Source organism: Castanea sativa, chromosome 2 (genome assembly GCF_040712315.1).
Source record: "Castanea sativa cultivar Marrone di Chiusa Pesio chromosome 2, ASM4071231v1".
Classification (NCBI taxonomy): Eukaryota; Viridiplantae; Streptophyta; class Magnoliopsida; order Fagales; family Fagaceae; genus Castanea; species Castanea sativa.
The window spans coordinates 43372229-43384070 of record NC_134014.1 but is presented as its reverse complement, the minus strand read 5'-3'; the positions used below and the strand labels follow the sequence as shown (position 1 = coordinate 43384070).

General features: G+C 36.0%; 2 protein-coding genes across 2 annotated transcripts; both read left to right on the top strand.

Annotated features, from left to right (window-relative positions):
- The first annotated feature begins 2412 nt into the window (after positions 1-2412).
- Positions 2413-3985, top strand: LOC142623989 (putative acetyltransferase At3g50280). The gene has a single exon (XM_075797479.1). The coding sequence runs from the start codon at positions 2522-2524 to the stop codon at positions 3863-3865; it is 1344 nt and encodes a 447-aa protein (XP_075653594.1). The 5' UTR covers positions 2413-2521; the 3' UTR covers positions 3866-3985.
- Positions 3986-5876: 1891 nt separating this feature from the next.
- On the top strand, positions 5877-10068 carry LOC142623695 (protein IN CHLOROPLAST ATPASE BIOGENESIS, chloroplastic-like). The gene is made up of 11 exons (XM_075797142.1): positions 5877-6091; positions 6212-6295; positions 8197-8271; positions 8366-8408; positions 8491-8548; positions 8638-8805; positions 8901-8963; positions 9053-9147; positions 9251-9332; positions 9457-9567; positions 9713-10068. The coding sequence occupies exons 1-11, from the start codon at positions 5977-5979 to the stop codon at positions 9851-9853; spliced, it is 1035 nt and encodes a 344-aa protein (XP_075653257.1). The 5' UTR covers positions 5877-5976; the 3' UTR covers positions 9854-10068.
- The last annotated feature ends 1774 nt before the right edge of the window (positions 10069-11842 follow it).

The following is an 11842-nucleotide window of genomic DNA, read 5'->3' as shown; positions in this document are numbered from 1 at the left end:
TCTCATATATCAAACCCAAAACTCACACATGGCAAAAAATCCGGCAACGGAAGCAAGCAGATCTGCGGCAGCAGCATCAAGGCAAATCTGGTAGGTTTGGCTTGATTTTGAGTTGGGTATTCTGATGGTTTGATTTGATTTTCTATTGATTTTGGGTCAATTTTGTGGTGGATTATCAATTGTTGAAATGAATTGCAGTAGTGGTGATTGGGTGGTGTTGGGTTGGTGGTTGGGTGTTTCTCCTCCTCTTCTTTTATTCTTCTTTTGCTGGATTGCAATGTTCGTTGGGATGTTGTGTTTGTTCTGGGTATCTTTTGCTGGGTTGGTGAGTGGTGAAAGAGAAAGTATGAATGGTGAGAGAAAAAAAAATAATAAAATATTGTTATACACAGCTACAGTAACCGTATACATTTCCACAATTACTATAGCAAGTGTGTAAATATACACATATTTACCCCTACTAATATGGGTAATTTTGAAAAAAAATTGTGTAAATTTAGATAGTTTTTATATTATACACATCTTTACCCTCGTTGATGTGGATGCTCTAAGGAGAGCTAGATGAAGATAGAAAGAAACACGCAATATCTGCTAACCTTTTTAGAAATCCAATTTCTTTGGCCAGAAAAAAGTTTAGTGTCAAAACATGATTGGTGATACATAGATAAGTGGCTATACGGAGAAGCTAAAATAGATATACTTTCTCCCCCTTTTTATAAAAAAAAAAATGTTATATATGTTTATAATATTTTTACAACCAACCTTAAATAATACCTCGTTAACAATCAGAAGTAATAACACTCTAGCCTGCAGCATTCTAGCCTGTTTTTCAACTTTCCAATATCCCTAACCTAGGTTTCAAACCCATACTCTACAAATTTCATTGTATAAGACTCTTTGGGCCTGAGTCCATCACTCGTTTGGGTCCGGGTACAAATTGTGCATCTACAACCCTTTATTCAATAGCGAAAGGAGTTGCATCAGATTTTAGAGCATATGGAGAACTACCCTAAGCTTTAGAGAAACGTAAACAGATCACAAAGTAGTGGTGTTCCCGATAGACATGTATTATACAAATAATAGTAGGGTTTTATTGATATATATTCTTAGGGTATCTATTAATAAATTATTTAAAAAATATGATGGGAAATAAAAAATAATTAATTTTTTCAATTTTTAATAAAAATTTTACTAAAATGAATTATTAATGTAGGCAAATATTAACTGGATCCATGGTAATAAGAGCAACTGCATCAGTTGGGCCAAATTTTTCCGTCTATTTTACATTAAGAACTTACTTTTTTTTATTTTACACTACCACTTTTCCAAAGCACTCACATCAGTTCATCTATTTCATAATTTTTCTATTTAAATAATATTTTTAATTGTTATTTTATTAATATCTATATTTTTAATATCTTTTATATCTTAACCTAATCTCAAGTCTCAACCGTGTGATTATCAAAAAGTCTTAACCATGTTTCCCCCTCTCTCTCCCAATTCTTCTCTGCCTCTAGGACTCCCTCAACTCTCTTCCTCTCTCATGTCTCAACCCAAGAGGTTTGGTACTCTCTAAACTCTCTTCCTCTCTCATATATCAAACCCAAAACTCACACATGGCAAAAAATTCGGCAGCGGAAGCAAGCAGATCCAGGCAGATCCACGACGGCAGCATCAAGGCAAATCTGGTAGGTTTGGCTTGATTTTGAGTTGGGTATTCTGATGGTTTGATTTGATTTTCTATTGATTTTGGGTCAATTGTGTGGTGGATTATCAACTGTTGAAATGGGTTGCAGTGGTGGTGATTGGGTGGTGTTGGGTTGGTGGTTAAGTGTTTCTCCTCCTCTTCTTTTATTCTTCTTTTGCTGGATTGCAATGTTCGTTGGGATGTTGTGTTTGTTCTAGGTATCTTTTGCTGGGTTGGTGAGTGGTGAAAGAGAGAGTATGAATGGTGAGAGAAAAAAAATAATAAAATATTGTTATACATAGCTACAGTAACCGTGTACATTTCCACAATTACTATAGCAAGTGTGTAAATATACACATATTTACCCCCACTAATGTAGGTAATTTTGAAAAAAAATTGTGTGAATTTAGATAGTTTTTATATTATACATATCTTTACCCTCGTTGATGCGGATGCTCTAAAGATAGCTAGATGAAAATAAAAGTTCAAAGTAGTAGTCCCAAAATTGCTAACGTGGGAAAGAAATAATGAAGATAGAAAGAAACACGCAATATCTGCTAACCTTTTTAGAAATCCAATTTCTTTGGCCAGAAAAATGTTTAGTGTCAAAACACGATTGGTGCTACATAGATAAGCGGCTACACGGAGAAGCTAAAATAGATATACTTTCTCCCCCTTTTTATAATAAAAAAAAATGTTATATATGTTTATAATATTTTTACAACCAACCTCAAATAATACCTTGTTAACAATAAGAAGTAATAACACTCCGCAGCACTTCTCTTGCATATTAGCTCATGCTTGTGCACGGAGAAAGCAGTTGCATAAACTAACATGGCAGGCATTCGCCTCATCTCAACGAGTACTGTCAAAGCCGCGAGTCACAAACTGGAGCACCCAACTCAGAGAATTGAGTTAAATCCATGGGATCTCCAGCTCCTTCTAGTAGACCCCATCCAAAAAGGACTCCTTTTCCACAACCCCAAAACCTCACAAGCCAAAGAGTCAGAGTCAGAATCAGAAATCACTCTCTTAGTCCATCACCTTAGAACCACCTTATCTCTCACGTTAGACTTCTTCACACCCCTTGCTGGTCGCCTTGCCACCATTGAAAACAAGGATAACAACACCATATGCTATTTCATTGACTGCAACAACGCTGGAGCACAGTTTGTGCACGCTGTAGCCAATGGTGTTAGCGTTGCTGACATCCTTGAACCTGTTTACGTCCCTCTACAACTTGTCAACTCGTTTTTCCCACTCAACGGTGTGCGCAACTACGAAGGCATTTCTAAGCCCTTGCTTGGAGTGCAAATCACTGAGCTTGTTGATGGCATCTTCATCGGGTGCACCATTAACCACACAGTTGTTGATGGCACGTCGTTTTGGCATTTTTTCAACTCTTGGTCTGAAATCTCTCGGGGTTTTGATCAATTATCCAAACCTCCAGTCCTTCAACGTTTTTTCCTTGAAGGGATTGATTGTCCAATCAAAATTCCTTACGGTAAAAAACTCTCTGATAGTGATAGTTTGATCACTCCCCCACCATTGAAAGAAAGAGTTTTCCATTTCACAAAAGAAAACGTTGCAAGATTGAAAGCAAAGGCCAATTTAGAGATTGGCACCAACCGGATATCCTCTCTACAAGCACTCTTAGCTCATTTCTGGCGGTCTGTAATTCGTAGCCAAAATCTTGACCCAAATCAACAAGTCCTTTACCGATTGCTAATAGGAGCTAGACCAAGGTTGCACCCACCATTGCCTGACGAATACCTTGGAAATGCAGTGCAGGCAGGAACTGTGGCAATCAAAGCAGGTGATCTACTCAAACGTGGACTTGGCTATGCAGCTTGGGAAATGAACAAGATGGTCGCTTTGCACACAGAAGAGAAAATTAGGAGCTTTTTGGAGTCATGGGTAGAAAAGCCTGAGATACTCACAGAGAGTAGCATGGCTAGCACTGCTTTGGTTACGAGCAGCTCGCCGAGGTTCAATGTGTATGGCAACGACTTTGGATGGGGAAGACCAGTAGCTGTGCGAAGCGGTGGTGGGAACAAAACTCATGGGAAGATCACAGTTTTTCCTGGGGTGGCACAAGGTAGCATTGACATTGAAGCTTGTCTTTCGCCGGAGATATTAGAGGCTATCGGAAATGATTCAGAGTTCATTGATGTTTAATAAATTTCAAGCAAAAACAGTAACAATAATCATCATGGGATTTCTACGTACTATTGATCAATTGTCATCAATATCAATATTCTACTCTACTATAAATTTATTATAAAATGTTTACAAACTTATACAGTAATGAATGTGGTAAATAAATGTTTAATTTATTTTTTAATAATTGATGACAAATCTGTTTGTAAGTTTTATATAACAAATTTTTAAAAAGTCTGACATCACTATTGATCTAAAGATTAAATTTTATGCAACTTTCTTTTTTTTGGTAAACAATTTTATGCAACTTTCACTAAACAAAAAAAGATAAAACAAAAAGGTTTTGGTAGCAAGACAAAAATTCTCATAATTGTTGAAATATTATGATATAATTAGTGTTAATAAAAGTGAGGTAGGTGATGAATTTATGTAAAAATAATATTTTTTTTCTTTTTTTGGATCAAACGAGAATAAAAGTAATGTTACTCTAACCACATGTTACTATTTATTTAATTAGAAAAAAAAATTATGAAAAAACTTATTTTTATACGTTTATAAAATAAAAAATGCTAAGATCAAAAATTTTGACACAACTTACCTATGTAACACGTTGTGAGTAATGGGATACAACGCATGGTATTGAGAAAAAGATTATAAAAAAGCAAATTTGTGCACGTATATGAAAACAATCCGGTCTAACTAGGCCTAACTCCCGGCTGCTAATATCCTAATCAGGCCTAACTAACTCAATGTCATCATCTTCTCCTCTTCTTCAATAAGAACAAGTAAACACTCCACCCAATCCTTTTGGGCTTTGAGCCGTACTTATATCCTTGAAAACGCTATAGGCCTAACTAGACCTACTTTATCAATAGCGTAAGTGGGCCATCAAAAATATTGAAGATTAATTCTTCATTGAATTATTGGGTAATGTTCAATTTCTTAGGCCCAATCTAAACCAAAGCAAAAAATGAAAAAGAAGAAAAGAGGGAAAGAAAAGGACGGACCTGAGTTAATAGCAGAGACTTGTAGTTGCATTAAGGGGGCTTCTTTTTTTCTTTTTTTTTTAATAGCCAAATATTAAGTTTTTGTGAAAAAATATTTTTTTGAACTAAGTTTGGCTATCACCTTAATTTTAGCCTAAACTACTTACAAATTCCTTTAAAAAACCTTAACCATATTTGAAAATTTAACATTTAGATTACATGTTTTTTGTAGGTTCTAGTTAGCTCAACGAGTAAAATATCTGATGATTGTATAAGAGATCTGGGGTTCAATCCCTGCCTACACCAAAAACTGATTGGTGTCTTGGTCTAATGATAAAAGCGATCATCAGGAGCGGACGCCATAGGTTGAAACTCTTTCAAAAAAAAAGATTACATGTTCTTTATGCTCTTAACATACATGTCAAATATTATACTAATTGGATGTTATTTACTATATGAACCATAAATTTATTTTTTATACAAAATTTTAGACAACAAATACTTGCAAATTAAACAATTGATTAATAACATAGTTATTGAACTTTGATTTTCTCAAAATTTTGCAAGCATAAAAGATATAACAAGAAAATGAAATTCAATGGTGAATTTATCAAAATTCACATCTAATAAAAAAATATTAAGTGAAGTAATAACCATAGGCTACAACCAAATTTACAACCAAGCTTTGTCTAAAAATATTTTTCTCAAAAACTTAATATTTGGCACCTAAAAAACACCCCTTATTACAACTACAACTATATATATAGGAGAAATGCTAATGCCACAAAAAGTTTTACAATTTTTATCGCAACTCGTCATGTATTAAGTTGTAAGTGGTGAAAATGTAAACTCTCATGAACCTACTAATTTTTTTCCACTGCTCACAGCTCACCACCTAATTGGGTTTTGGCAAAAATTGTGAAACTTTTTGGTGGTTTATTTAGAAGTGTAAGTGGACCTTTAAACTTGGGTACCTCATATTTTCAACCATAAGCAATTTCTTAGGCCCAATCTGACCCCCCCAAAAAAAAAATAAAAAAAGATTGAAAGAAATGGACGAACGAACCTGAGCCAATAGCAAGAGAGACTTGTAGTAGAGAGCATTTCATTTCATTTGTAGTGTGTGTAAGCTCAAAGAAGAAAATGAAGGTGGGGGGTGGAGTGGTGTATGGCGGGCCACGTGGCACCGCTCTGCCCACTCTACTTCTTGGTCACGGCAGGGCTCGCCTTCGCTGCTATTCTTCCTCTCCAACTCCAGGTATGTACTATGTGCAGTTTGACTGTGAAATGTGAATTCATTCATTATTATTTGAAAAAAAAAAAAAAATTTACTTGCTTCAAAATTTGATATTTGTTGGCATTTGGGTATTTCATTCAGACCATATAACGTTCATAAAGGATGTGGCAGCGACTCAGCCTCCACAGCATTTGTGTCACTTGTTAAGAATGCTTAAGACCAAAGGTGGGTCTTTTTTTGTTCCATGTTTTTTTTTTTTTCTTCTTGTTCCTGGATTTTTCAGAACTTGGTAATATCTTTATGCTTTGTTGTCACTTGGGTTTTTGATGTCTTTGGCTATGTGTGTGTGTATATGTTACTTTCAATAAAATGTGCTCAGAAATTATGGTTGCAAAATGTTTTAGAGTACTGAGTTGAGTGCTTTGTAATTGAAGTGCAGAGCCTCTCAGAAAGCTATTCAGAAGGCAAATGCCTGATATTATGTTCTGAGATTTATCTAATTCCCATAGTTTGCATTTGGATTTTGAGGATTTAAAATCAATGGATTTGAAGAACAATTGTTAGTATAAATTGCTTCATATGAATTTAACAACACATAATAAGTGTTTTGCTAAAAGAAAAATACTTAGTGATTTTATTGATTTAAAATGACTTCTTGCTCCTAGTAGTTTCAAATCCACATATTAATAAATCTCCAAATCCCATCATAAAATTCATCTATATAAAAACTTCTATCATTTCATACTTTATTCAAGTAATTTAAACCCAATATTGAAATCCAAAGCCTTCTCGTTAAATTCCTTTATCCAAATAACATTTTAAGTCATTTAAACTAAAAATTGAAATCTTTTTTTTTTCTTGTCTATCCAAATGAACCAATATTGCTTTCCTTTTCCCTGTGCATTCAATGGAGGAATCCAATTTCTGCCATGTTTAGTGGTACAACTTTTGCTCGTCTTAAAAACCATGTGAAAAGGATTGGTTTAGACCCCAATTCGATTAGGCAGAATATTAATTAATTATTTACCAATTAATTATATGATCACAAGTTTAACAATTTAATCACAACCACAGCAAGTACCAAATCTGTAAATAAATTAATAAATGATAGATGCCATGCAGAACCAATCACGAAGTGAAAACCAATGGAGAGCAACTCCAAAGTAAAAAAACAATCCAAGGGTGACACTCCTCAAATACCCTAGACACTACAACCAATAGATGAACTTACTGATGCTGCCCACACCAGTTTTGGAATGTCTGAACTCTTCATACATGGAATCTTTGACGAATGACCTGTCCATAATTGACCAGAATTTCTGACTGACTCCAAGGACCCTCCTTGAAGGCTTGAATACTTCAATGACACACTGGGTTGTTGGTTTTGTGACTTCAATTTTGATCACAAATATGGCAGCAACACCATTGCCAAATCAGCTTTCTGAACTCATGGGTTATACAATTAAGGCTTAGAATATCTCTCTTTATGGTGCACTGCTATAGCCTCCAAAAACCTTATGAACTCAAATTTATAACGGGCCTTTTATATTTTATGCAAGTAGTGTACAAAAACCAAGGCAGCCGACTTCAGAAATTAAAACACATTAGAGTCAATGCGATTTCTGATCGATCAAGTGGTGATCAAGAGCTGTTGAAAATCTTCTTTTGATCAATCGAGAAGCGATCAAATGTATGTCAAAACTTGGATTTCAATTGATCGAATGGCAGTCAAAATACTGACAGAACGTCCTCTTCGAGCTGCATTTTCACACTTTGAGCTTGAACATTGTATAACACAATCATTGATTATTACATTGTCATGGAATTTGCCAATCTAAAACCTAACACTATGCAACAAGAGGCTTTTCGTGTCTTTGAGTTTTCACTGTCCTTGATATTCCAGTCATGAACTTCGGCAATCAATAGTCCTAGCATCCAGGGAGACAACAAATCTGGATTCAGCATAGATATATTCTTTTTTTACAGTGCACAAATACCATGCATTGACCAACATTTGTCCCACATGTTCTATACCTTTTTTTTTAAGTGGTAAGTGCTTCTTGTTCAGTTTTCTCATAGCTAATAGAATCCTAATGTGATCTATCACATTTCTTGCTTTGTAATAGGTGAATCCATTTTGTCTCCTGGGGCCAAGCAAGGGTTAATCCCCCTTGCCATTCCACTGTCAAAAAACAGCTCTGGTATGGCTAAGGCATTGCATTTGCATATGTTTGGCGTTGGATATTCCTGAGAAATATTTGAGTTGAAGCTGTTGTGTGATTGCCTTGTTAATAGGAACTGTAACTGCTCTACTGAGATGGCCTACAGCTCCACCTGGGTATACATGATTACAATATTTTTCACCGCCTTTGTTTGGTTTATTTTGTTTTTGCTTTATTGATTTTCTTTGATACCAACAGCATGGACATGCCGGTGGTGGAAGTCAGAAAGCATGGAGTGTGGCTTTTAGCCAAGAATGTAAGTAAAGCATGAATAATTTTGTGGATTAAGGCTTGGCTAGAATTCACTAGAAATGCATTTTGGTCTTTCCTTTCTTCTGTATACAGGTAGACCAATTTATAAACAGACTCCTAGTTGAAGAAGATGCCAACAAATCTCCAGAAATCAACAACGAGCTATTTCAAGCTCCAGCAGATGATGGGGAGAAATTTTACAGAAAGGGTGACTATGCCAAGTCTCAGACCTCAAATCTAGATGTCTACCTCTTAAGAAAGGTATGAAAGAAATGTCTAAATTGTAAACTATTTAGCTGAATATGTTGTTTATATTATTGGTAACAAATTGTTTACAAGAAAAGGGTCATTTTCAGGTTGGTTTGTTTCCAGATATCTTAGAGCGTAAAGTGATGCGGCATTTTGAGGAAGGGGACCATGTAAGACACATGATTTGGGATACTGTTTCTAACTAAGCAGTATTTCAGTGAAAATATGATGTTAATTCTTTATATGTGGTTTATGAAAGGTTTCAGCTATGGTAACCGGAGAATTTTATACCAAGAAGGAGCATTTTCCAGGATTTGCCCGGCCATTTGTTTTCAATGCAGAGGTTTTGCTGAGGTTTCCAAAAATTTTCTCTAATCACCTTCTCCTATGAGTTTTTCCTAAATTTTGACCAATATGGATAGCTTTCATTCTCAAAAGTTTTTGTTATATTTCATAGGGTTGGGCGTAATCTAGAAGCGAAAGATGCTGCCAGGGGAGCTTTAAAATCACCATGGTGGACTTTGGGCTGTAAATACCAGGTATGGACACTTTCATGATATTTCCTGCATGGCCTTCGCAAGTGAGATCTCTCTCTTAGTGTCTTCATTCTTTTTCTCCCTCTCTTTTCTGGTATTTATATGTGTCTGATTAGTTTATGTCCAGGAAGTTGCAGAAATAGCACAATGGGAGGATGAGCAGATTGAGTACTTTAAGGAGAAGGTGACAGAAGAGGGAAAGCGAGAAGATCTTAAGAAGGGAAAGGCACCTGCTCAGGTACTACAATTAAATCTCAGTATTTATTATCTTAGCTACTATGTCATGAACTTCAATATGAAAATTCATTTTAAGATGAACATCACAAGGGAAGTATATTCTTTGTCTACATCTGCTGCTCTACTTCTATAATTCAAATGTGCAGGTTGCGTTGGATGAAGCTGCCTTTTTGTTGGATTTATCGTCTGTTGAAGGGACTTGGGACGACTCTGTGGATCGGATTGCTGAATGTTATAAAGAGGCTGGACTCCCTGATGTTGCGAGATTTGTACTATACAGAGATTGAGTATGAACAAAGAGGGACTTGTGTCTCCTATCAAAAAAAAAAAAAAAAAGAGGGACTTGTGTCCATCTTCTGTCCTCTTTTATTCTTTTTGAGGAAAAAAATTTTCTAAAGCCTTTTTTCTGTAAGCTATCCAATATACCGTATAAGATTAGAATTTAGATGTCATTTTTGTTTCTGAATGCAAAGGGGAATCAAAATATTGAAATATTTTCGAATTTTGGACTTACAGAGCATCGTTATCTATTTTCTTTGTATTGGAAAGGAAGCTTTTTAAAGCTTCAATTGATGATCAGATGATTGCATTAGGTGGCAGACTAATGGCCAATCCCTACTAGATGTAAAGAAAAAGAATGCTATAGTATCTTAAATTACTTAAGCGAACTAGCTAAGCTCTTGGTTGTGAACCCAAATAGGGTGATTAAATTAAGGAACTAAGTTCAGTGACATGCCTGCTGGTGTAAACAACAGTAGATGGAAGACTGGTAACAACAGCAGTCTGAGCTTCTGGCGTGCATGCTGTAAACAAGGTGTGCTGGGAAAACTTATTGAAGGGCTTCTTAATGCCTGGGGTGTGATGGAAATAGGCTGCTGGTTTAATATGGATTTTCTAATGGGACATGGGACTTCAACTCTCTCCTTTGAGTTCCCCATATGGCTATACCTTTGAAAATATGCATTAATGCTATTTCTCTTAGCTGTTTAAGTATCTGTGAAGACACTATTCTCTGGGATTCCTCCTCCAACGGGGCCTTTGACCCCAAGAATATATACTCCATTGATGTTGGGAATGTCCATCAACCAAATATTTTTAAAGGTAAAGGGATTTAGTCACTGGACATTCTGCCAAAGATTAAAACTTCTGTGCTGAGATGCTACATATCTTGCTTGCCGATAAAAGTTGTGCTGGTTAACAAAGGCAGATAGATTCTAACTGTGAGAGGTACCTTGCTGCACCAGAAACAGCTCTTGATGTGCTGAGAGCCTACCCCTGTGCAAATTCCTTTTGGTTGGGTAGCGGAATTCCAGGTTCTCACTGTGAATTTTGTGAACCAAGCCTCCTCCTTTGGATTAAAAAGAATTCCTGCAGCAATGCACTCTGCCAGGGTTCTCTTATCCCTTGGAGACTGATCTTTCTCTTTGGCATCTGGAGTTTATGTTTACAGAGAAACAACCTGGTATGCAAAAAGGAAGGTCCTAATGTTATGCTCCCTGTTAGAGACTTTTTACAAAGCTCAAGAACACTCCCTTATTAGGTCCTTAAGAGTTAAGATACTTACAAAATGTCAGCTGGGAAATATCACCCTCTTATTGGTTTATGCTCAACATTGATGGCTCTTCACTGGGCACTCCAGTCTGGCTGGCGGTGGACTCATTCAAGATCACAATGGTGAGTGGATCAAAGGATTTGCATAAGCCATAGGAGTAACAGTGTTCTTGCTGAACTATGGGCTTTGAGGGATGGTCTTCTTCTGTGCCTTCGTTATAATACCATTCTGTAAAAAATTGAGCTAGATGCTAAAATATTTTTGGATTATCTTACCCTAGACTCTTGTTCTTCTAGTTGTAACCTCCCACTAATTAATGAAAACAGGACACCATTCAGCAGGATACCCCAGTCAAGGGTAAAGCATTGCTTTAGGGAGGCCAACAAGCGTGCCGATGCTCGTTAGAAGGGGAGCTAAACTCAAACCGAATAATTTTTTTTTTTTTTTTGCTTGTTTCCCCTGCTGATATATGTAAGTTACTAAGCTTGGATGCTTTAAGTGTAGCCTAAGCTTGGATGCTTTGGGTATAGCCCATGATAGGCATTGTGCTAGCAATGTTGAACCTGACTAAGTCTTCACTTAATTTATCGCTCCCTTTAAAAATAAAATAAAATAAGAGAGAAAAGAAAAGAAAAAGTTTAGAGATCGAAGATCAAATTGTTTGTCCTCAAAATCTTATATTTGGTTGAAACAGTTCCAACTCTTCAAAAAACAAAAAGGATCC